This window comes from Caretta caretta, chromosome 2 (genome assembly GCF_965140235.1).
Source record: "Caretta caretta isolate rCarCar2 chromosome 2, rCarCar1.hap1, whole genome shotgun sequence".
Lineage (NCBI taxonomy): Eukaryota > Metazoa > Chordata > Testudines > Cheloniidae > Caretta > Caretta caretta.
The window spans coordinates 172,501,177-172,528,898 of NC_134207.1; the positions used below are offsets into that span (position 1 = coordinate 172,501,177).

General features: G+C 40.6%; 1 protein-coding gene across 4 annotated transcripts in view; it reads right to left on the reverse strand.

Moving 5' to 3' along the window:
- Positions 1-27,722, reverse strand: part of CNTNAP2 (contactin associated protein 2) — a 1,645,619-nt gene that overhangs the window by 467,692 nt on the left and 1,150,205 nt on the right. For all 4 annotated transcript variants that reach the window (XM_075125590.1, XM_075125593.1, XM_075125592.1 and 1 more), the window contains one exon: positions 2,378-2,578. In XM_075125590.1, the coding sequence (XP_074981691.1) occupies positions 2,378-2,578 (201 nt within the window). The remainder of the gene's footprint in view (positions 1-2,377; positions 2,579-27,722) is intronic.

Here is a 27,722-nt window from a genome sequence, read left to right on the forward strand (position 1 = left end):
AGTGACACATGATCTTCAAGCGCAAGGTGCAGGGAAGGCTGTGGCCCTGGTGGGGACCCTGGGGGGGGGGGGGGGCAGAGCAGAGCCTTGCCCAGGGGTCTTTGCTCTACCCCTCCAGAGCTGCAGCCTCCTCACTGCACCTTACACCTTCAGAGACAGCGTGGCAGCGATCCTGAGGCAGTGCAGGGATCCCTCTGCCGCCCCAATGTCAGGTCAGCAGGGTAGACCAGTGACTCCTAGCCAAGACTGCAAGGAGGAAGATGATGATGATGAACCCCTGGCTCTGGCAGAGGCCACCATGCTACCTAATGGCTCCTGCTGTCTCCATCAACAGAACTCCTGATTAACCAAATAAAATCCATATCCCCCATGCTATTTGGGGATCTACTGTGTTATATGCCAGACTTGAAAACATGCACCAGGGCCGGCTACTTGCCGCCGAACACAGAGGCAGAGTGATGGTGCTGCCAGCGACCGAAGAAGAGTCATGTCCCCACCGCCAAATTGCCGCCGAGCGGCCGCCGAGCACAAACTCCCACTGCCGCCAAGGGCGTATTGCTGCCCCTTTACATTTGCTGCCCCAGGCACCTGCTTGGTTCGCTGGTACGTGGAGCTGGCCCAGCGCTGCACAACACACCAACAGGTCTTTCTGAAAGATTCAAACTGTATGGTTTGCGAGTACAATGCTGCAATGAGACTAAATACAGTAAACTGACCTGCAATTTAATATTCCTAACTGGGTTTTTTCAGTTCCTATAAAGCATGCCATAGTTTTTCTTTATCTGAAACCAAGGGCAAAATGCTGTGTAAGAAAATGCACTGATTTCAGTTGGATTTATGCATGCATATTGGAAGGCAAAATTTAATCTTGTGGTGTTGGCCTTATAGGCTCACAAAAAAGGCAAAGTCAATGATTCACTCGTCGTAAACCATGAACATCAGAAGGTTTTTACGAACTTTTATCATTAATTCATGCCCACAAGCAAGTCTTACATCCAAGTGCTAAAACCAGCCCAGGGGTGCATGCATACAACCCTCTTCTGACACACGTGTGAGCACTGTGCATGAGTCTCAGGGCAGAATGTGGCCACAATCTGGCCAGTTGCGACAATCCTGCAGAAATGATGCAGGGCCCTTTACATTAAAAGCACAAGATGACCCAGCATATTTACTTCTTTGCAAATTCTCCTCGCTATGCTAAATTAAACAGAATAATAACAGAGACAAATCATACATTAGAAATAGTTCAAAAACGGCCGGGAAGAGGGAAGAGAAAAATGAGCAGTGCAGAATCAATTCACTAACACTAAATTACAACATAATACTTATGGAAATCCACACGCCTGCCAAATGAATTACTTATCAGCAGCACCATAAGAAAATATACCAAAATGAATTCATGAGTCTCAGGCACTTAAAATAAAGGATAACATTTTAAATGTCCAGCCATTAGTTTTGTTTGATACCCGTTTTAATTGCACCTATCGTAATGAATTAATGTCACCATCATGCAGATACATTATGTGCTTCCATTTATAATCCAGTCTTAGTTAAGTGCCAGTAAATGGATACTTAAAATCAAATGTTATCAAAAACAATTACAGTACCCATTATGTCTTTGAAATGACAAGTTGGGGGCTTTCTAAAATGTACTTTCTTTCTATGCCATTTTACTGAAACAGTAAAAAACTTGCTGGAACAACTAATATTTTTGCTTGCATCAGGGATAAGTTAGATAGCGCTTGTTAAAATCTAATGTTATACACCAGTGTGGTAGAAAGTTATAGAGCGAAGACATAACCTACTGACAGGCATTCATAATAATAAAGACATATGGCTTTCTTGGCACAGCCATCTTATTGTACAGCTCCTTTCCCCACTATTTGCAAAGTGGCAGGTGGCACACGATATTCCAACTTGATCTAAAACCGAGGTTAATTGAAGAAATCAATGGGCCAGATCTCGCAGCCCTTATTTGTGTAAAGGTCTCACTGATTTCAGTAGGAGGTTATGCCTCAGTCATGGCTGCAGGATAAGGCCTCAAGTAATTTACTCATTACTTATTGAGCAATCCTTCAATCAAAGCCAGCTTGCTCAACGACTCGCTTCCCTTTTCAGAAACACAGAATCGACAGAAATTTCTCTCATGATAAAAACGGATTTAAGTAACAAGCAACCCATTGGCTAAATCTCCCAGGACAAGAATTACACTGATATATTTATCTACCTTTCTGTGACCTTTCATGAGCAGCCACAAGAAGAATTAAATGAGTTAACTGCTGAACAGGTTACCTCAAAATCGCACCTGTTGAATTGTTCAGCTAATGTGGAACTCCAGCAGAGATGGTAATTAAGTGACATTTCACTCTCAGCCTACCTGGGGTGTTCAGCAGCCTTGACATCTTGCAGGAATAGGAGATGTACTGCTCACAGTATTCAGCACTACTGGTGATGGCAGAGATCTGATCCATGGTGGCACTGTAATTGAGCTGTAATACAGAGTACTTTTCCGGGCCATTGCCTACCACTGAAGTTTGCATCTGCAGATCATGATACACAGTTGACCACACTTTATCCTCTGGAAGAAAAAAAGTAAAGTAAAGAAAGAACTAATGAATGAAAGAAATTGGAAGTGAGTTAAAACAATTATAGCTTTTGACAAATAATATTGAAACTGTAGACCGGGTCTCTGCAACAGGTGTGTGAGTGTGTGCCCATGCACAAAGGCAGGTGAGAACAAGTGGGGCTTGTGCATGGTATTCACAAGATATTATTTTACTTGAAATAGATCAACAATATGGGACAACTTGACTGCACTGAATGCAGGAAACCTTGGTTAGGTTCCTTGTTCCTGTTTGTCGCTGTGCTAGATGCTCTGTAAGAGCAGCACACTTTACTTATGGGTGGAGACTGCCTTGAGTGATGACAGTCATAGCGGCCCCTCTGACAAATGAAGATTTGCTTTGATCAGAACTGGATTAAAAGAACATGAGGCCTGGGGCTACAGAGACCTAGGGATTCTTACTGCAAGGAAAACATCAAGTTTACACAGTATTACTGCATTCCAGGCTGCCTGCATGCACAAAAGCAGTATTATTTTGTGACACTGTGACATCAGAGATGCACAACAGTAAAATATATTAGATACTACAGGAGTCAAGGGCTTCATATAGTTTGTTGGTCCTGGGCTATAGTCCCAATGACCCAAGATTGTCTCTAATATGGACTTGATGAAGTTTTCAGAGCGACTGGTGGCTATGACAGATTTCAAGGGTAAGGAAGTATAAAAGTAGGATACATTTTATCTTCACAGCTTCAGCAGGGATATGAGAAATGGCCAAGGGAAAAAAAACCCTCGAATCTTTCATCAGGAGAAACACAGCAATATAGGTTGCATCTCAACAAGGTTATTCGTGCACTTACATAAGGAACATAAGTACTATAGCCTACCAACTGTCTATACATTTAACCACAACTAGTTCAGTGCATATCAAGCCACTAGACATAGTATTTCTGCAACATCTGCCTTGGTAAGTGCTATAAGAAATCATAGTGAGGAAATAACCTTAATAGTGAAACAACATGCTTCCTGTGTCAGCAGGTTTACAGCAGCAAAGGGCTCCTTATCGCAGGAGTTTAGTTTAGAAAGGAGATTAAGAAAAGAAGAAATGTTATATTTACATAAAATACTGAGTGGCATAGGACAGGTATAATGTGCTCCTATTTACCATCTCTCAGTAGGACATTCAATGCAGCTGAAAGGTAACAAATCTAAAAGTCCTCAACAAAAATAAGTTTGCACAAAGCTCTCTGAATAAAAATCACTGAGGTTCAAACATCTCCATTTGTGATTGTTTTACTATTCAACTGCTATGCTGTGACTCGAGTAAGATGAATTGGTTGTTTCAGTCAAGCCCCAACTGGACAGGTACCAACATCAGAAAACACTATCACAGTTGACATTTATTAGTAGACTTGTCAATCTAAGCACAGCGGCCAAGGACTAAAATAGGCAAGGAGATTAAACTATTGTTCCTCTAGGTCAGTGTTGAGGAGAAACTAAAGGCAAAAATATTCTATTCTATTTGAGTATTTATATAGTATTCATTGCTGCAGCATGAGTGCTTTCCAGAAGCGCATTAAGAGATGTAACTTGTCATGCGTCGTTCTGTTTTTTTCCTCAAGGAGAAAATTGACCTCGTGTTATTTTTTTCTATTTATTTTCTCTCTGCTGTGCTATGCGCTATTATTATTGAAGGTCAAGTCAAAGAAATGTATCTGGCATTTGGAATGGAGAGTGCTGTGGTTTGAGGCAGTTGTTAGATCCTGTGAGAGTTCACTCCTGACTCTTTGACTGGTCCCCAAGAAAGCTCTGTGCCCTGAGCAGACCAGGTAGACAAATGCAGTGGACTGTTCTATTATGCCAGAGAAGCAGAATTGTTGACCATAGATGGTCCTTGTTTCAAAGATTCAAGTAAAAATTTGCACTGCTGCTGCCTATGCTGAATCTGTTCTCTGCATAAATATAGGACTTCAGTCTTTGGGGAAGTCATCTGCCATTTTCCATGAGTACTATATTCACTTAACAGATGTGTCCAGTAAACAGAATATATTAAATATAGGAGTCTACACAAATATGCTTGTGATTCATCTGTGCAAATTCCCATCCCTGTTAATGGAATTCACATAGCTAAATCCAACATGTGAAGCTGAACATTTAACACAGGGGTGGGCAAACTAGGGCCCGCAGGCTGGATTCAGCCCACCAGCCATTTTAATCTGGCCCTCGAGCTTCCACTGGGGAGCAGAATCTGGGGCTTGCCCCGCTCCAGCACTCCAGTCAGGGAGCAGGGTCGGGGCCACTCCACATGGCTCCCAGAAGCAACGGCATGGCCCCCTCTAGTGCTCCAGCTGGGGAGCAATGTTGGGGGGGCTGCGCCATGTAGCTCCCGGAAGCAGCAGTGTTTCCCCCCGCCACCCCCTACATGTAGGGGCAGCCAAGGGTTTCCACTCTGCACACTGCCCCTGCAGCTCCCATTGGCCAGGAACTGCAGCCAATGGGAGCTGCAGGGGCGGTGCCTGAGGACAGGGCAGCATGCAGAGCTGGATCTGGAGTGTAGGATCTGGAGAAGGGACATGCCCCTGCTTCCGGGAGCCACTTGAGGTAAGCGCCACCCGGAGCTTGCACCCCTGAGCCTCTCCCCATGCTCCAACCCCCTGTGCCAGCCCTGATCCCCCTCCCGCCCTCCAAACTGTTTGATCCCAGCCCAGAGCCTCTCCTGATCCCCAAACCCCTCATCCCCATCCCCACCCCAGAGCCTGCACCCATGCCAGAGCCCTCACTCCCCACCCCCGCTCCCCACCTCACCCATCCCAGTCCGGAGCCCCCATCCTGCACTCTGAACTCCTCATTTCTGGCTCCACCCCGGAGCCCGCACCCCCAGCCAGAGCCCTCACCCCCTCCCGCACGCCATCCCAAATTTTGTGAGCATTCATTGCCTGCCATACAATTTCTATTCCAAGATGTGGCCCTCAGGCCAAGAACTTTGCCCACCCTTGATTTAACACCATGTTATTTAAAGATTAACCTAACTCCATGAAAATATTTTGAGCCGTTAGGGCCTGTTTTAGAACCTCCCAAAGTCCACAGAAAGGCTCTTATTGATATCAACGGGCTTTGGGTCAGCTCAATAGTAACATAGTTATCAGTCACATATGCAATCACTATGTTGTGTCACACTGTTTTGGATTATGTGGCATCATATGAAGCTATATATGTGTAGAACTGATGTGGTGTAACACGCTCTAATCAAATGATCAAGAATAAGGTTAGGTAAAGCGGATGGATCCTGTACAGGGAGCACAAATAGCTAGCCAAATGAGATGAAGATCTGCAGGTGGTGTGAGATGGTGCTTACCTTATTCATATCTATAGTGTATATTAAACACAATACCACTCTTGCTCCAGAAACTATGGTACCAATGTCTGAATATTGCACTAAATTTACCTCCAGAATAGTCAGGCAGACATTTTTCTTATACTAAGGAGACTTTTAGCTATTTCCTATCCAGCAATATAGACATTCCACAACGTTTTATTGGAAGATAGGGTGGAAAATTATTTACATAAATTAAAATATACTGTATTTATATCAATATTAAAATTAGGAGTATTTCACGTTCCTATTTTCCCTTTGTGCTAGACCACACAAGGGAATGTGCTATTCTGTATTCTCACTGACTGGAATGTCTGGTCTCTGGCACAAAGGGCTACATCGGGGTGGCCAACCGGAGCAACATGCGGCTCTTCAGAAGTCAACATGCGGCTCCTTGTATAGGCACCGACTCTGGGGCTGGAGCTACAGGCGCCAACTTTCCAATGTGCCGGGGCGGCAGGGGGCGGGGCTCGCTGCTCAACCCCTAGCTCTGCCACAGGCCCTGCCCCCACTCCACACCTTCCCGCCCCCTCCCCTGAGCCTGCACTGCCCTCACTCCTCCCCCCCACCCCTCCCCAAAGCCTCCTGAACACCATGAAACAGCTGATCAGGAGGTGCGGGGAGGGAGGGGGAGGTGCAGGCGCTGATCGGCAGGACTGCCAGTGGGCAGGAGGTGCTGGGAGTGAGGGGTTGCGGGGAGCTGATAGGGGGCTGCTGACGTATTACTGTGGCTCTTTGGCAATATACATTGGTAAATTCTGGCTCCTTCTCAGGCTCAGGTTGGCCACCCCTGGGCTACATATTCAGTGCCTTGGTAGAGTTCTATCTGAGATGGTATATGCCCTACCAGTGCACCAGCTGCACTGGCTCTGAGGGCCTCTCGTGAGGGGCCTGGTCCAACTCCAGTTAAGCATAGGTGTTGGAATTAAGCATAGGTGCTGCTGCACCCCCTAGCTTGAAATGGTTTCTATTATATACAGGGTTTCCAATTTGGTTCAAGGGCTCTCAGCACCCCCACTATACAAATTGTTCCAGCGCCCCTGCAGTTAAATCAATGGAAAGTCTCTCAAATGACTTTAAAGGAAGGTGGACGGGGCAATGGGTCCCTTAAGTGAGTTCTGCTCCTGCACTGGGTTCCAGTCAGTGCAAAATTGAATCATCCCCCTAAAGGGACTTAGAGAAAGTACTAGGCTTGCAGGCCCCAAACAACCCACCTGTGCAGTGTAACTTTCCATGTGGGCTGCTGACTGTGAAGAAACCAGCGATAAGAGTGAGATAGAGAAATGCTGATGTGATACATATCAAGGTCTTGATTGTTTGTATAGTTTAAAAATACTGCTTTATGTGATAAAATAGATGCCCAATTCTTTGTTAAAAGCATCTTAAAATCCAATCCACTGTGCAGCAAAAGATGAAACTTTACCCGCTCCCACAAATGGACTGATACTTCATCTACAAGGGGCAGAACAGCATCTCATGAATGAGAAAAACATCTTGGAAATGTTGGGCACTGTGTTGATAAAGATATTGGTCTTTAGGATGAGACAAAAGGCTCAGATCCTTTTTGAAAAAAAAAATAACTAAACAGGACTGTTAAAATTTCTGGCAGAATTCTATTTTGGATAATTGAATTCTGCCTACCTAAATTCCCTGTGGAGTTTTATTTGGGTTAGTTTATGCTTCAATTCTCCTTTCCAAAAACTGGTACATAGGGTTGGTTCCTAGCATAAAATGGTGGCCACTGCTCATCATTTGAGGGTGGACGCAATCCTACTCATGCAGCCTGTAAACCACTTTGGGATCTTTGTCAGAGGTATAACTACTATTAATATATTATAAACAGACCGCATTCTCATATGCATATCTGCAATGTTCTTTAGAAGAAAAGTTCTGCCTCTTTCTGCACCCTGGAAGACTGCAGAAGGCTGATTAGAGTGTACCTGGTTGAGTGATTTGGCAAACTATGCTGGCTCCCAAGGCTCAATAGAATGGATTGTTTAGCATTATATGAAAATAAATTACAACACTTCTGAAACTGGATAAACATGCAATTCTTAGTAAAATACAAGTCTTCTACACCTCAGGCAGAGACTGGAAAAATATATATCCCTATTCTGGTGGAAGAGATGTTCTACCTACCAGGATGCTATTTCACCAGTCTCAGTCCTTCTTTTTACTTTTAGAGGTTCCTAGTGATCTATATGAGGTATTCTAGAGCATAGTCATTGCTGGGTGGGTGTCACATGGTGACTGGACTCTTTAAAAGGGTGACAGACCCAACTGCACCTGTGACTGAGCCTCCCAGCTCAGGTGACAGGGCTTGGAGTCAGATGATAGCCCAAAGAGCACCTAGTCCTTATAAGGACAGCAAGAGGTCAGTTGAATTGGAGAATTGCAGGAGTCCCTCATCCAGAGGGGAAAGAACTCTGGGGCTACAGCCTGCTTTGGGCAGGTGAATCGCACGTGTGTGTGTTACTTCATGATTTCTAGTATAAAGCAATGAATTGTGCCCTGAGGCAAGGGCCTGAAACAGACTAGGGCATGGCATCACTCCTTCCTGGGCTGGTGAGACGGCCCAGCCGTTTACAGTGTGCGTACAAAAAAATTGTCATTTTCCCCCCGTCATTATACCAGATTCTTGTTCCACGTGATCACATCATGAGGGCTCGCCTAAGAGATTTGACAAGGATAAACAAGGAAGTTCCTTGGGATATACCTCATAATTATTTGACTTATCTTACATATAAAGTATGTGAGAGAGACTGCGTGTGTATTCACGTGTAAGTGTTGTTGGTTAAGCCCAATCATGTTTCTGTTTTAGTCCTAAATAGTTTATACCAGGCTGACTCTTTTCTACCACACGATGGATCAGCATTCATGTTCCACTCCCCGTCAGTACCTATAGCCCAGGCTAGGGAAGCTAATGATCCAACTAGTGGACCAAATTCAGTGACAAATCCTGGTCAAGTGCCACCTGAGGCATGCTGTGCATACACTAAGAAGATTCCCACCAACGCTCTGCTGGGGAGTTGTAGTGTAAAACGTTAAATCCCCCTTTAACCAACAATGTTATCTGCCATCTCAAATTTTGCTTATTCCCCCGCCCCGGCAATGATTTCTAATTCATTTGCAGAGAGCCAAATTCTGCTCTCAAGTATTTGTGTATTAATGCAGGGTAACTTAGTATATTCGACTCAGTGTAGCTTCTTATAACATTTCCATAAGAACAGCCATACTGGGTTAGAACAAAGATCCATCTATCCCAGTATCCTGTCTTCCAACAGTGGCCAAAACCAGGTGCCCCAGAGGGAATGAATGGAACAGGTCATCATCAAGTGATCCATTCCCTCTCGTTCATTCCCAGCTTCTGGCAAACAGAGGCTAGGGATACCATCCCTGCCCATCCTGGCTAATAGCTATTGATGGACCTATCCTCCATGAATTTATCTAGTACTTTTTTTGAATCCTGGTATAGTCTTGGCCTTCACAACACCCTCTGGCAAGGAGTTCCACAGGTTGACGGTGCATTGTGTGAAAAAAATACTTCCCTTTGTTTGTTTTGAACCTGCTACCTATCAATTTCATTCGGTGCCCCCTAGTTCTTGTGTTAGAAGGAGTAAATAACCCTTCCTTATTTATTTTCTCCACAGCAGTCACGATTTTATAGACCTCTATCATATCTCCCCTTAGTTGTCTCTTTTCCAAGCTGAAAAGTCCCATTCTATTTAATCGCTCCTCATACGGAAGTCATTCAATGCCCCTAATAATTTTTGTTGCCCTTTTCGGAAACTTTTTCAATTTCAATATATCTTTTTTTGAGATGGGGCAACCACATCTGTATGCAGTATTCAAGATGTGGGCGTACCATGGATTTACATAGAAGCAATATGATATTTTCTGTCTTATTATCTATCCCTTTCTTAATAATTTCCAACATTCTGTTTGCTTTTTTGACTGCCGCTGCACATTGAGTGGAAGTTTTCAGAGAACTATCCACAATGACTCCAAGATCTCTCTCTTGAGTAGATACAGCTAATTTAGCCCCCATCATTTTATATGTATACCTGGGATTATGTTTTCCAGTCTGTATTACTTTGCATTTATCAACATTGAATTTCATCTGCCATTTTGTTGCCCAGTCACCCAGTTTTGTGAGATCCCTTTGTAGCTCTCCGCAGTCTGCTTTGAACTTAACTATCTTGAGTAGTTTTATATCATCTGCAAATTTTTCCCTGTCACTGTTTACCCCTTTTTCCAGATCATTTATGCATATGTTGAATAGTACTGGTCCCAGTACAGACCCGAGGAGGACACCACTATTTACCTCTCTCCATTCTGAAAATTGACTCTTTGTTTCTTATCTTTTAACCAGTTACCAATCCATGAGATGACCTTCCCTCTTATCCCATTAGAGCTTACTTTGCTTAAGAGCCTTTGGTAAGGGATCTTGTCAAAGGCTTTCTTAAAATCTAAGTACACTATATTCAGTGGATCCCCCTTGTCCACGTGCTTGTTGACCCCCTCAAAGAATTCTAGTAGATTGGTGAGGCATGATTTCATGCCTTAACAAAAACTATGTTGACTCTTCCCCAACAAATTATGTTCATCTAGGTGTCTGACAATTCTGTTCTTTATTATAGTTTCAGCCAGTTTGCCCAAAACTGAAGTGAGGCTTACTAGCCTTTAATTGCCAGGATCACCTCTGGAGCCTTTTTTAAAAATTGGTGTTACATTAGCTATCCTCCAGTTATTTGGTACAGTAGCTGATTTAAAGGATACGTTACAAACCACATAGACATAAACATAGAGTTACTGAAGTATAGCAAGGACCAGACTTTGGCCCCACAGTTAGCATATGTAAACATAGCAGAGGCTGAAACAAAGACTATTCCACATTTGCTGCAAAGAAGTACATGGGAGCCAAATATGAAATGGGTCAAAATAAAATCCCATTCCCATTAACTGTAACTGGATTATGTATTCCTAGCAATTACAGTTATTACATTAATATTGGGTGTTTCTGTAACACACTGACAATTATTTTAAGAAATAGCCATATATTACAGTAAACATTATTTCATTTAGTAAAATAACAGGAACCTACATAGCCACACAAGTACTTTCACGTGATTGCTATAACAGCCAGAAATTAATGTGGGCCCTTACTCTTTTTAGCAGAAACTCTGATGTTTCTTCATTTATAAATGTTCTCAGCTAGAATGACCATTATTTTATTATTCCAAAACAAATACGTTTAAAAAATAAAGTTATTGTTGAGAGTCCCTATCAAACTAAAGAGTAAAAAACTTATTACAGGCATGTTATAATTATCCCAAACCCAAGCATTACAAACCCAGGAAATTCAGAGTTAAGGTTACACTTAAAAGAAATTCAAACATATTAAGATATGGAAATGCAATAACAACATAATGATAATGAAGGGATTTTAGCATTTGGGGTCTCATCTTAGGTTAAACTGATTTTTTAAAGACACATTAGGGTTTGGGTTTTTTTATCCTCTTTTTTTTTTTGCTACAGGGCAGAGCAATGGTTGCTTGGGGTCTTAACTGTGTATTTCTATATCTTACCATGTCTAAATTTCTTAAGTGTAAACTCCTCTCTGAATTTCTTGGGTTTTGTAATGGCTGGTTCTGGATGATTATAACTTGCCAACATGTTGGCGGCATTGCATCACCAAAGCAATGCAAAGCACCTAACACACTGAATCTGGCCCTTAATTTATAAGTGACTTGAACTCAGCCATAGAACCTTTAAAGAGCCATGACAGTCGGGGCCAAGTAATCTACCAAGGAGAACTCTTGACAGATGTGTACAATCCTGCTCATACCATTGACTCATTACAACCAATAGATTAGTTACATGCAAATTAGCTGTAGAGGAAGACTGGTGATTGTCTGAATTATCTCTGATAATAGCATTAAAGAGTTACCTGAGCTCTTGACCTGACCCTGTTGTAGCCTATATACTCATAATTAGATACAAGAGTCATTAATAACTTAGCTTAAATTGCATCCTAATTTCTTTGGATGTAGGTTATGCACAAGACTTCAATTAATTTTAATTATGTGGAAAGTTTGAAGAGCCTGCATTTTTACATTATTCAGATCATTCAGGACAAACAAAAGACTGACATGTATAATATGTTAATCTTCTTTAAGGATCCATTTTTAAATAGAGTTTAACTCAAACTAAGTAACAGATTTACTTGTAAATCATCATAAAATTGATTTAGTACTCAAAGATTAAAGGATATAAAGTTTGTGGAGGAGTCACTGTAGTTTTCATACATTACAAAGAGGCCTAATACTTCTATTAAGTGCAAACCAGAACTCAACCTTAACTATGGAGTCACAACCAATTGCTTCCATACTAAATTAAACAATCAAAGTAAAAATCTCCATGGGAAAGTACAGTGTTCTCTCTCCTCAGTAGCAGGTTCTGTCTGAACACAAATTGACAGCTGCCTCTGTACCAGTGAGAGGAAACTTCTTAAAGATACAATAGACCTACGCTACCAGCACTCCCAGCTACCTTCGAGACACCACTGACTTCCTGAGGAAACTACAATCCATCGGTGATCTTCCTGAAAACACCATCCTGGCCACTATGGATGTAGAAGCCCTCTACACCAACATTCCACACAAAGATGGACTACAAGCCGTCAAGAACACTATCCCGATAATGTCACGGCTAACCTGGTGGCTGAACTTTGTGACTTTGTCCTCACGCATAACAATTTCACATTTGGGGACAATGTATTCCTTCAAATCAGCGGCACTGCTATGGGTACCCGCATGGCTCCACAGTATGCCAACATTTTTATGGCTGACTAAGAACAACGCTTCCTCAGCTCTCGTCCCCTACGCCCCTACTCTACTTGCGCTATATTGATGACATCTTCATCATCTGGACACATGGAAAAGAAGCCCTTGAGGAATTCCACCATGATGTCAACAATTTCCATCCCACCATCAACCTCAGCCTGGTCCAGTCCACACAAGAGATCCACTTCCTGGACACTACAGTGCTAATAAACGATGGTCACATAAACACCACCCTATACCGGAAACCTACTGACCGCTATTCCTACCTACATGCCTCCAGCTTTCACCCTGACCACACCACACGATCCATCGTCTACAGCCAAGCTCTGCGATACAACCGCATTTGCTCCAACCCCTCAGACAAAGACAAACACCTACAAAATCTCTATCAAGCATTCTTACAACTACAATACCCACCTGCTGAAGTGAAGAAACAGACTGATAGAGCCAGAAGAGTTCCCAGAAGTCACCTACTACAGGACAGGCCTAACAAAGAAAATAACAGAACGCCACTAGCTGTCACCTTCAGCCCCCAACTAAAACCCCTCCAACGCATTATTAAAGATCTACAACCTATCCTGAAGGATGACCCAACATTCTCACAAATCTTGGGAGACAGGCCAGTCCTTGCCTACAGACAGCCCCCCAACCTGAAGCAAATACTCACCAGCAACCACATACCACACAACAGAACCACTAACCCAGGAACCTATCCTTGCAACAAAGCCCGTTGCCAACTGTGTCCACATATCTTTTCAGGGGACACCATCACAGGGCCCAATAACATCAGCCACACTATCAGAGGCTCGTTCACCTGCAAATCCACCAATGTGATATATGCCATCATGTGCCAGCAATGCCCCTCTGCCATGTACATTGGTCAAACTGGACAGTCTCTACGTAAAAGCATAAATGGACACAAATCAGATGTCAAGAATTAGAACATTCATAATCTGTTGATGATCTAATTTGTTATGTGGATTAGGGGACCGGAAATGGCTATGAATTCTATGAATAATAAATAAATAATTCCTCAGACACTAAGGGCAGCTTAGTTAGGTTTCCACTAATTTAGTCAATATATTAATCCTTGTTGATGCCCTTTCCTTTTTCCACTGGAGGCTATTGGAAGTGGGTGTAAGTCAAGTAGACTGACCAAAAAACACCATCACTTTATGGAACTGACCCTCTATTTCCATTATAGGAAATGATAATGTGACAGTAAAACACTCTATAGAAAAGGGGCAATAAAGAGTCTTACACACTGGAAGTTCCTTCCCACTACAGTTCAATTAAATGTATGTTAAAAGGCTGACCTCAGTTCACATTGATGACCCTCCCTACTCACAGATATGCTGCACTCAGAAAATAGAAGTGCAGTTGATTTTCAAGTTTCTCTAATCAACAATCATTCAAACTATCTCATTCACTATTAACGTGACTTTCAAGGGATTTGTCCCACTGCATGCCTAATGGGTGAATTTGTGATGACAAAGATAACGTCATCATGGAAGAAATCCTCCAGATCAATTTCTCCAACTATTTCACTTTCTTATATTTTCTTATAACTTTATTATATTTTGGTGACTTCTATGAAACCAAATAGCTTTTAGATGCTAGAATGCTTGATGTTCAGGAAAGGAAACAGTCAGGAAAGGGCCTTCTTATGGCCCAATCCTACTGGAATCAAAATCATGGGAATTTCTCCAGCCATTTAAATGAAAGGAGGATTGGGTTTATAGATGCATTTTCATCGTAAGTGGGGGCATTTTTCTTCTTACTCCCCCTTTCCTGTGTTTTCATGGTTTCTTTACCAAGAGGATGATAATTTTGCTCATTTAAATATCAATGGGTATTTTCTTTTAAAGTTTCTTAGATTTGATACTGTAATAATGTACACTTTCTTCATGGATGTAACTGTGTTTTCCCCCTTCTTGAAGTAACATTATAGGTGTTAACTATTTGATGAACCTACTGTAACTGTGTGCAATATGAAGGCCTATGACCTTTATCTTTTTGTAATGTATTAAAATGATAAATACATAGTATGTAAAATCTTTCAAAAAAGATATAGTTTGATAAGGTACTGGAAAAGCTTGCGGGGAAGATATTACCAATATAGCTTAGAGAAAAAATACTGAAATGAAAAGGTTATTCCTTGCTAACTTGTTGGAATCCTTCAGAGATATTATTGAAATGGTAGACAAAGAGGATCTTATCTGGATCACTGGAGACTATTTCAAAATATTTGACACAGCTACACATCAAAGGCTAATGTCAAGAGTGTCTTGAGAAACAGAATAAAGATCACTCGTGCCTCTGAAAACAGTGCAACAATGCCATGCTGAAAATTGGTGCCTAGAGGCGAATGGCTTAGATCAGCTTTGGGACCCAAAGAAGAAAATGTGCCTATACCAGGGTGTTAAAAGAAAGCAAAATTTCCAACATGATGCTATACTGAAACTATCAATAAATTATGAAGCACAGTACAGTCACATGGAGGAGGACTTGGATCATTTAAGTGCCTAGTCTGACAGATGACAACAGCTGTTCAGTGTAGATTACAGAACACTAAAGTCAAGAACAACGAGCATAAAAATTTAACTGTGCAGTTGTTTCAGCACAGTGACTGGCATATAGCAAGGCCATTGGATTTCTACAGTTTGATAGCTTTGAACCTGGCAAATGAATTTATCTTTTGGGACAGCATCCTGAGAAATCCTCTACCTTCTGACTGCATAAAATAGTATGCATTTTTCCTTGAAATTTGATTTCCATCTTGTCTTAGCACCTAACATATGCCATACACATTCAAAAGAAATTAAACTATCCGGTTTTCTTCCTGTCTTTTCTTCCCTTATAAACAGCATTACAACATTGTTTGGTAATAGTCCAAAACCAGTGCATCCTATAATAATGCTAATGCTGGATTATGGAGTATTACTGTAAAATAATACAGTAAATTTTAAGAATGTATTTAGAAGGGCTCCACCACAAACAGGAGTTCTACTGTTTTAAGTGCATTAGCCTGACCCTTAAATGAAAGGTTCAGGGTGACTTCCCTGACCAGCACGTTGAAAACAGGGATTACCTGCCATGCCCACTGAAATGAAAAAACTAGGTCAACTCCTGCAGGCTCAGCGTTGCTACCTCCAAGTGTCTGGGTCGCCTTCTCTCTCCCGTTATCACCCTCTGAATGCATGGATTCTCCACATAATACTTTCTGCCACAGTTTAAAAGATCCTGCCATGCCATATTGTACATACTTTCAGTCACTCTTCCCAGAGCAGGGTTCCCCACCCCTTTCCTTCATACCCAGTTAATTCTTCTCACCCTCTCTGCGCTGCTGGAGGAGTGGGTATTGTACATTCATTCTATATTCTAAAACAAGTCTCTTTGATTTTTGTAGCAAGCTAATCCTTTAGAAATCTGGAAGTTAGGCAGCATCTTGAAATGGTTGTGGGGGGCGGGGACCTACAGAAAAAGAGCTTTTTAGGAAATAAAGACTACAGTTTCAAGAGAGCAGCCACTCATTTGCAGGAACAACATGCGCCCACAAAGTCTGTATGCAAAATTGCATGTCGGGCAGAACTCTGAGTATTTGCATCCCTAACTACCTGGTTTTGGATGGACATGATAACTAGTGGTGCATATACGCTGATTTGTGCCTCCAAGTAATATTTTGTATGAAAAATCCATTAAATTTTGTGAAGGAAAAAAAATCTGCAGATGGGAAGGCTCCCTAAATGTTAAAGCAATTCAGTAAAGCACGGAAGCATTTATTTAACTGTAAGGACGAGAGTAGTCCCATTTGGGCTCAACTGGACAACTCGTGCTTAAAGTTAAGAGTGTTGTTTGCTGAATCAGCACCTATATGAATAACACACCCATACTTTTATAAACAGTTTAGTATAAAATCTTATTGCCTGAATAATTTTTCAGTTTGCTGATAATTCAGCACTGGTGCACCATCAAAACCAGAAGACATTATCACAGAATTCAGAACCAATTCTGTCAGAGTACACTAGGCAATGAAGACATGCTTAGGTACCATGGTGACGTCCAGGGGTTAAGAACCTTGATGTATTTACTGTGGGACTTGATGCAGATTTTTATTCCCTAATCTTTCAGATGAAGTCTGTGAATTAAAAAACTTCACAGTAGTCATAATTTCACTCAGAGTTGACCAACAATACACAGTTTAAAATATCCTATCATATGGTACAAAACTTTGTGGGACACCTGTGGTTTCAAGCAAGGCATGCAAGGACATTAAAAGAAAAGTGGAACGTTTAGCAGACTGTAATTACAAGTCTGCAATTTAGACTATGACATTCAAGGAAGGGTTCATATGATGGTGTTTCATTTGTTCAGTTTCCATCTAAATCAAAGGTAACAGAGAGGGCTAGTGATTTGCTGTGGCAAATTATACAAAAAAGCACACCCTAGTCAGGGAAAAAAGGCAAATATCATAAATTCATACTAAAAATTGCTAAAAATCATAAGCCATGTTATTTTAATTAAAATAGCCTTTATTTTGCAATAAACATTGTTTAAAACCATTTATGCAGCGAGAGCGGTGCTGTGTGCAGATGCACACGAACATAAGCTAACAGACTTTCTCAAAAACTGAGAAATCCAGGCACCCATGACTTCCCTACTCCAGTATGACGATGGAACAATGGACTCCCACACAGCTCTCATTTTAACTTGGTAGCTCTTGTGGATCTGAGTAAAATGTTTTCTACTGTTACCTTCGCAGCTGTACATGACAGGCAACAATCTATTAAGATTTACAAAAGGAAACTAATAAAAATGATAACTGCCAGAAATGGAGCACTAGCACAGTAAGTGTGGCAACTGAGAACACAGACATAGAATTAAAATACATAAAACATGCATAATATGAAAATGCTATTTCGCATGGGTTCTGTAAGGAACATTTGCAATAAAATTTGAAAAAAATTGAATACTAACATTTTCATATGTTGTTGCAAATTCATGAAAATGGCACATATTTACTCAAAAACCTGAAATTTTACATGGTTTGGCTTAAATATAATTCCTTTATAGTGTAAACCTTGGCACTGCAGAAATTACAATGTTTTATTCATTTGTTACATAAAAATATTAAATGTTCAGATTTTTCAGTATGAAAGTACTTGTACGTGAAATTCTATAGAAAAAAGCTAAATTTATAAATGAACATGGTCCAGCACAAAACAGGAAATACCTTTCATATATGTATGGTAACTACAAGCCACAGTTTTAGTATCACACATTATATTACCTGGTCATTTTGAGCCTAATACTATGTCAGTTAAGTCAATGGATGCAGGATCAAATCCTTGCTAAAATAATGGAGAATACTGATAAACCAACTGTAGCAAATCTTTGTGATTGCAAAGAATAAATAAATAAAAGAGAAGGCAATTTAATGGTTCAAAAATACTTTGACAAAACTCATATGAAGACCAAAATAGGATGAGAAATAAATAGAACACTGTGATTTTCTTCAAATGCAGTCAAAAAACCTGGACCCGGAACTTCTAGGTCAAGGTTAATAAATAATCGAAGGATAGAGATGGATGGGGGCGAAAACATACTTTTATATGCTGTGTACAGAACAATGATTCTGCACTTTACAGTTTTGTTGGTTGCAATGTTCATTATTACATTTTTGTCAAGGTTAAGGTCATTGTATAAGGCTATCTGATAGAACACATTTGCTCAGTCTGCAAAAAGAGACAAATACTTTTGTAATAACATTTTCTCCCTCCACTTTTTTTAAAATAAAAGTAATTTGTACAGCTGATTTTACCTTTTTTCTTCTCCCTTCCCAGTTTCTGTAGTATTGACTTCAGAGCTAATTTTTGTGAGCTAGCGGAAAAAAATTCTCAACTGTGCATAACACGTCTTTGTTGCTTGTGTTTGGTATACTTTAACTTGGTTAGAATCCAGTGACAAGTGCTTTAATTATATACCTACCAGGGAGAAGATGAATGAGCTTTTTGTCTCTAATCATATTGAGGCTCCATATGTATATAGAAGTCATGACCACACATATTTTCTTTGCAAAACCAGCAAGAATTTTTAATTAGAAGAAATTCACATTTCTATCTAATGATTTGAAACTTGGGGTGCATGGGTGATGCTTTGCTGGTTCATATAAGGTACCAGCTCTGGTCTTATTCAAAGTATACTGAAGTCAATGGTAGTTTTGTCATTGACACCAACAGACTTTTCATTAGGCTTGTAGTTTGGTCGGCCTTTGCCTTTTACTGCTGAAAGGTGTTAAAAATCAAAAGGTACCTAGCCAATTATACAAAACATTGTCTTAAAAAAACGGAAAAAGTGCCTTTTTTCAACCTTGCTGAACTCCTAAATGTCTAAATGGATTTTACATAATTTTTTATACTATCCATATAAAAAGATGAATTTATGAAGGAAAGTAGAGTGTGAAAACGGGATTAGAATGTATATTACTTTGGTATCTTAACAATAGAGGGGACTTCAGATAATCGCTGAAATTACTAACGACTTACCTATTTTTTTTTTAGTACTATATTTTTCTCATTATTTAAGGCCTAATTATACTCTAATTTACACTCATTCAGCCCCCAGATCTCGGTGAGATTGTATGAGTGTAACATAGCAGAACATGACGTATGGTTCCCTTTTTAAAATGTATTTACCAAAAATGAAACTCTCCAGAAGAGTCCATATAGCTTTGCTCTTTTCTTTTTTTTCTGGTGTGCTAATTTTTTGTTTGTAAACTAGCGTATCACATAATAGTAAATTATTTCCTTTTCTTATGGAAAGTGGGAGGAAGGGAGTGTGATCAATGCACACAGACAATATCAATGTTGCAATATTAACAAAACTGTATGTGTCACTAAGCCAACTCCCACAGATTTCAATGATACCAAGAGTTCACCCTACACTGATTCTCAGAAGATCTAGATATTTTTAAATAACCTAGATTTCAGAATCTCTAAACTATGGGAATTGGATGGTTCAATGGATTGCTAATAAAATTAGAAAGCTTTTGCTGTTAGGTCATTAGTTCACAGCTAGCTCAAATTGCCAGTGACTGACTATAATTATCATCTGATGGCAATTTTTTGGCCTATCTGAAAAGATCTGGTGGTCTCAGTCCAGTTCCTATTGGGCAAATACCTATGAAGAGACAGACATCACAGTTGGCATCCACATTGTTAATCCATAAACTTAATGACCCTAAATTTACTGAAAATAAATGGTCAAATATATAACATGATGCTAAAACTTTGCAAAGAATGTATTCACTGGCGGCAGCCAGAACAGAGAACCGTCCAGAGGGATTCTCCAGTGCCCTGAAAAATTACCTGAAAAATCCATCTTATTACAGGCATTTGGTAGGTTTCATATGTGCTCAAAATAGAAAAGAAATGACTTCATTTTTCTTTTCCTTAGGTCTTCCAGTCGGAAGCAATCGCAAGGGGAGGAGGGAGAGAAAGAATAAAAGATGCATTTGCCACCAGAAACAGATCAAGGAAAGTTCAACATATTTGAAAAAACAGGACTCTGCAAGATAACAAGAGTGTGTCTGTGGATAAATGAAAACAAAGAGTGGAAGCTCATAATTAAAATTGGTATGGTTTCCTTTAATTTGCACAGAGAACCGTACAGAATGCTGAGGCTTGGGCCATATTTCAACCTCTCTCAGGGGATAACTGCAGAAGAAATAAGTTATAGCCCCAGTAAAGGAAGGGAAGAGATGCAGTGGCGTAGGACAGAGTGGAATTTGAAGCAAGCTAAAGCTATCGTTAACACTAGGGTTGAAACTATGTTAGCTATAACTCTGTTAAACCATGTTGTGGCTAGCAGAGTATTAACATGTTTTTTATTAACAGGAGATTGCCTTATATAATGTATGCTAGATAAAGATATGCCCCTTCTGAGCAGTCTATTGCATTAAACTGTTCTAACATGGTTATCGGGTATGCGTGTGCGAATCTTTGTCCAGAACGATCAAAGTAACAATTCTAGAAACATTAATCAACATTTTTGTGCCTTCAAAAAGTAGTATTGGATCTGAAAATATTAATCTCTTATGTTACAGGAAATTCTTTAGGCTGGCTGCTCCAGTAGCATGCTAAATGTATTAAGTAGATCAGCAGTTACTGTCTAGTAACACTAGTGTGAGAGTTGTAGTACAGAATCAGAAACATCCTGGTGGGCATGGATCAACGTTCAGGTTGCATCCCCCATCAGTATGCAGCCAGGGCCGGGGAAGCTAACGATCCAACCAGCAGACCAAATTTGGTGATTAATCCTGGTCACGTGTCACTTGAGGCACATTGCACATATGCTAAGAAGATAACCAGCATGATAAAAATGCCATCCAGGAGAGAAGCTGTCACTCAGAATGCCAATATGCCATGGGATTAGAGAAACTTGCTGCAAAAAGACAATTCTTGAAAGTACTCTCGAGCTTTGTGAGTTTGCTGACTGCTGACCCACTAGGCAGTTGTTTCCATAGCTCTCATAGGTCTATTATTTCTAAGTTGCCTTATCATACTTTCTGCAACAAAAGAGGCATTAAAGCACACTCACAAGTATATACAAGGGACTGAAGTAGGATTAAGGAATGAGGCCCTTGTCAGTTTAACAGCTGCTTGCTAGCACTAAGTTACAGGTCTGCTTGATTTATGGAAGCCTCATGATTGCCAGCACAAATGTCAGTCACTTGAAGAGGCTTTGAATGGCTCCCCTCCAGCACCAAACTGGAGCAGCTGTCTCTTCATTATATTCTTACTCTAATGTGTGAGTGAAAAAAGTAATAGTCATGTATGATTAGTTCTGTGCTAATTACTATATCAATATTGGGAATAAAGTACCTTTCAGGCAGCGATCATTGCCTCCGACAGTCATGAATCTGAACTGAGTTTATAAGTGTGTACGGGACAGAGAGTGCTACATCAGGTCAGAGGGGACAATTTCAACTCCAGTTTTCTACAACCCCCAAATTTGCTGTCTATCAGAATTTCAAGGGGCTTATCTATGAGGCTGTGTGAGGGGTGCATTACTCCCTTGCTAAAGTTTTATTGGTAAGAAATATTGAACACAAAAATGCCCACTGGTTGCAGGAAGGTCCTTAATGCAATATTGTACAGTAGTGTTACAATGGTATTTTGTGCTATTACTATATATAAATGTCAGGTTCTTCTTTTGTTTTGTTTGTTCTTATGAAGGCCAAATGGCTAATGCAAATCTGTTCATTTGAAAATTGAGGGCTCTGCAGCAGAGTTCAGGCCACTGCACAGACAACACACATCAAGATATGATTCTATAGGCCAAATACTGCTCTCTCTCGCACCAGGAAAAAAAATCCTGATTTACTGCATTGACTTCCAAAGAGTAAGCCTGAATTTACCCTGATGTAACAGAGAGCATAATTTGGCTATAACAATTTCAGACTTTGTTCAGGTTTTCACTTTCACATATTTACACGTTTGCCAATTGTGGAAAATATAGAGTTAATGTATATAAGAAAATATACTATTGGCCACACATTGGTTTTTCCTATATGCTCTGTTGATATGAGATTTGTGCCTGGGTGCTGTGTGAAACATTTGCAACGAAATCTGAAAAAAAACACCCAATGAATCTGAATGTTTGCCAGAAGCATCTGTCTTTATTCTAAAGTCAGGGAGTGAAGAATGCAGACATTGATTAATGCTGGGTAATCCTGACTCGTGCCTCCAGGAAGTACTGTTGAATCAGAAAGTACCAACATTTTATACTAAAAAGAAACTTCTCTAAGACAGTATAGTACTTCAGTAGCATTCTAAATTTATTTAAGTAGGACAGTGGTTCCTCTCTAGTACATGTACTAGGACCTATATCTCAGGCTTTTGTGATGGCTACTCTAGTTGGACTCCACCTTCTCTGCTTTTAGTGAAGAGTCTCCATGTTGGGCGTTGGCACACTACTCATCCCTGTCTTTCAGTTGTGGGTGTTCTAAGTGGGTGTACAGGGACAGAGTCTGGGCATAGAGTGTGTTCTAAACAAGAACACTATGCCTAAACTCCCCTAACTCCAGTGATGTCCAGGGTCAGGAATTCTGTTATAACTTAAAGTGTATACATATGATTTGGAAGTAGTCACCACTGCAATGATACAGCCATATTTTGTCTCGTAAACCTGCATAGGTCCTGGAAACAGTTGTTACCACTGTAGTAAATGCCATTCATTATACAATGGCTCCCTAAGAATAAGTATCCCTACTTATTTTGTTATTAAAGAGTGTGGCTGAGTGCAGGTTAAGTTGAACAAGTGGAACTTTATTAAATCTGCTGGACTATCCTGTTTTCCAGGTGTTCCCTCAATAATAGTCTTTCCAGGGAATGTCAGTCATCTTACCCCAGTTCCACTGACTGGGATATATCTTTCCTATTTTACAAACATTTTAGTATAAACATTACAGCAAATAATAGATGCCCAAACTCTCAGTGTTCCTTTAGCCAGAGATTGCTAGCACATAGTCAAGTTGAATTCTCAAATTTACCACAGAGGCATCTGCTATAAAGTCTTTGAGATAGTTTGATCTCCTCAACAAGAGTGACCTCTCTCTGTCACCTTTCTCCAAGTGAAGCAAACTATTTCTATGTGGAATCTCTTCTGCATGTGGGATTGGTCTTTGGATGGTTCTCTGTCTCTCCATTCTCTGATGATATCTGTAGACTCTCCAGGTGTTGTGTCTACCGGTGTGTAAGTGTTCCGTGTTCCTTCAGACCTCTTGTCCCTCTTGCATAGTCACCTTGTATAACATGAGTGCCGCTACACTCGTTACAACTCATTTAGTCCACTTCTGGTTTCTCTTTAATGCCATGCCTGTCACCAGGTCCATTGGGTCCTTGCTGACCTGTCATACTTTACACCTGCTATCTCTGATTGTTGGCCATCTCCTTCAGTGATGTCTCCATCCTTCAGGCTGCAACAGGTCCCTCATTGGTAACAGGGTTTTGATCCTTCATTCTGTTGTGTAAAGCGTCTGCTCAATCCAGCAGAATGCAATTGTACGATTTGTAACTTTTCATTCATTGCTAGTATGATCATTAAGTTCTGTAACCATTTGCAAACTTTGTAACTTTTAGTCATTGTTAGCATAACCTTTTAAATTGTGTAACTTTTGGAAGCTTTGTAACCTCTTCAGTTACCACTTGTATAACCTCCAAGCTTTGCAATATTCCAACACATAATCAGGGAGCATGTGAACCAGGAAGTGTGTGTGGGAGATAAGGGAGTGTGAACAAGGGAGTATACATGGGACTGGGCAGAGAGGAACTGCAAGAAGAAAAGAGCCCGGAGCCAGGAGTGTCTGATGTCATCTGCCCTGAGAAGGCAATCATGGGGTACTGTAAAGAAAACAAGAAACTGGTGTGCATGAAAAGAACGAGGGAATGCTTCTCGGTGACAGACACAGAAGGAAAACTCAGTGTACGTGACGAGCAATGCCCAGTTCCAATAAAAGGAAGAAAGCACGCTCACAAGCTCTTCTTCTTCTTCTTGAGCTGCTCACTGGCCCGGATCCGAGACTGCAGGCTGACACACCAGATCTACTATGCTTTGGCTTCTCGGCTTCCTATGTTATCTCTGTTAACTCTCTGCCTGCGTGAGTGTGTAGATACATGAGGGTATGAATGCGTTCAATGTGTGTATGCATGAATAAGCTCCATCCTTTTTCTGTTTGATCCAATAGCAGCATTTAATAAAACCAATATAAGTGTAACCCTGGATTGGTTTCTAGTGAAATAGAGGTAACACATTTCATCAGTGCCTGTGCTAGACTGTTTTGACACCCCTGTAAAGGGGTAATTCCTGTGTGCCATAATTGCTAACAAGGGGTCTGAACCACAAGACAGCCTTGGGCGAGGTTTGTGGCTACAAAATCCAGGGCTTCAGGGCCTTCAGACAGAGTTCCATGGCTTACGCTGCCAGCTGCTGCACTGGAGAGCACTTACAGCTCAGCTGCTGCCACCATTTTTCATTTGCAAAGCGTGATGCTGAATGCAGGTTAAGCTGAACAAGTAGAACTTTATTAAACCCTGTGGACTGCTCTGTCCATGAGGCTGAGATGCTTCTGGCCTAACTACTTGCATTGCCTGTTTTCCTGTTGTCCTCTCAATAACAATCTCTCCACGGAACATTGGCTCTCTGACTCCACTTTCACTGATCATGATACATTTCTCACTGTTATAGGACTCAGGTACACATTTCTTGGAGCACGGCTACTGCTCCTGTATTACACTTAGTGTAATGGTAATTTAACAGTAGCATCCAGTCGCCCCAGTCAGGTTTAGTGCCCCATTATGTTAGGTGCTGTATAAACATATAGGAAAGCACAGAGTCCCTTCCCTGAAGATCTAAGAAACTGTGCTGCGAAAAGAGAACAGGACTCTTTAGAAAGGAGCTATCAGAGAGTCTCTCTGCACAGATGACCCGGCTGTGGCATGGGACTTGCATCGGCAGCTCACTCTCTGCGTGTGTGTACAGACAAGGATTGATGTGTGCTGCAGCTCATTCATTGCTGAGTCATTCCTTTTAAAAAAGCATCTGCCAGAGCAAACAGGAGGAGGTAAGAAGCCCTGAATTTTTCATGTGAACAGTGACAGAACTGCTAACCTGCTCTTCTAGGTAAATTAATTTAGAATATTAAACATAAGAGTGCAGCACTGCATCCTGAACACTGATTAGGGATTCAAAGTGGAATGAATCTCTCTCGCCTACAGTCTTTGTCTCTTTTTAAACTGACTGTACCCTTTTCAAATGCTTGATTATGTATCTTGGAAATAAATTAACTTAATATGCCATTTGCACAGGATTTTTAAATGTTTCATTTCCTTTAAATTAATGCACTCTGAATTCTTTTAGTTACACTGATGCTGGTTTTAGAAAAATGATAATGAAAACAATCCCTGTACAGATAATGTATTATTTTTTCTAAGTTTGTCTTCTCCAGATAAGTAGTTTGATTCTTAGTCCTGCTGCCTGTCAACTTGACAAACAGCATCAGTAGAGAGAAACAACCAGAGCTTGATACGACATACCCAGGAGCCATTGTTTGAAATGTCTGACCCTTACAGGCAAGGAAACCTTTGCAAAGAGTGTATAAGAGATTTTGTAGTTTGCAAACCAGGAAACCCAATCTGAAGCCAACAGCTTCTGAACTGTGGCATGATACATCTTAGTCAAACTTGCTTCCCCAAAGTCCACAGACAGACACTGAAGTAGAGAAACCTTTTATGAGGAGGCAAATGTGGAGGGGGAAAAAGGAAAATGTCATCAAAATATAAAGAAAATAGCTAATTCTTTCCACACATCTTCATTATCCAGTGAAACCCACTCAGGGCAAAATAACTGTTTAGCCTATAAAAGCCATTTCATTTTAGTAAAGTGACCATAAAGTGCAACTGAGAGCATTATAGATAGCACAGCCTTAATGTGGATTCTCAGTGTGACCTCTGCTAGGTTACAGGATCCAGACAGATACAAAAGTGCAAATAGCAACACCTATCTTTAATAGATGAGAAGTTCAAATAGAGCTCTAAATTACAGCTATCCAGTTCTCATTTGGCTAGTTTGCAGCAGTCAGCAGTCAGCTAATACTCCTCCCCCATCCTTTCGCATGTTTCTTGAAACATGAGTTATAAATGGTAGGTTTCAGAGTAGCGGCCCTGTTAGTCTGTACCCACAAAAAGAACAGGAGTACCTGTGGCACCTTACAGACTAACAAATTTATTAGAGCATAAGCTTTTGTAGGCTACAGCCTACTTCATCGGATGCATAGAATGGAAAATATAGTAAGAAGATATATATATATATATATATATATATATATACACACACACACACAGAGAAGGTGGAAGTTGCCATACAAACTGTAAGAGGCTAATTAATTAAGATGAGCTATTATCAGCAGGAGAAAAAATCTTTTGTAGTGATATAAAGAGTTCTGTGATAACATACATCAGTGTTTGGTCTCAGACAAGAACCTACTCCTTCATTCTCCATAATTTCAGTGTTTTTCCAGAAATAGGTGATTATGGGAATTGCTGCATTTGCCTAGGCATGCTGGGTTTTTTTTTTTTTTTTATTTCCCTGCCAAAGTGTGAGGATCCTGGAAAATGAACAATCAGCACTGCCATATTCCTCTTCAATGCCACTTTGTTGTTGTCTTCTCCCTTTACAGCAACTCCCTCTGCACTTATGAAGCAGATTAACATTTAATGTGATTATGCCCGTGATCTGCATATCTGGTGCCTCAGCTGGCATCACTTAGAATGTGCTAGAGTATGTCACATGCCCTGCAGAGCTGAGAAAGAAAGAGAAGGTGGGAGGGAAAGAAAAAATAGTAAAAAGAGAGCAGGGGAGAGGAAAGAAAGAGAAAGGAAGAATTGATGGAAGCAACTAGAATGGCAAAAGAAAAGATTTCCAAAATAAAATAAAGCTTCTGCACTGATTTTTTTTAGTTTTTCCCCCACTATCCAACAGACTATATAAGGATATTCCTTGATAGATGAAAGGCACAGAAGCACTGAAAACTCTGTGTAATTCCTACATATATGTATGCTGAAGGTGCTGTAATTAGGCAGATTGTCCAATTAGCCCTCAAGCAAAATTTCCCATTAGAGAAGCCAATTGCACAAGATATGTACAATAGAATTAAACATTTACCACTATCAGGCCACTTTTCATCAAGTATGTGGTGATGAATGACACATTTATAGCCATGCCATATGTTTCGACATATGTCATCATAAAAAAACACTCCAGTTACCCGCTATTTATGGCAAGGAGATGCAAAATCATGGGGCACAACAGTTGTGGCTGCTTAAAGTCTGTTCACAGTCTCATTGCAATAACTACCACATGTACAATTTTCATGAAATGCTGG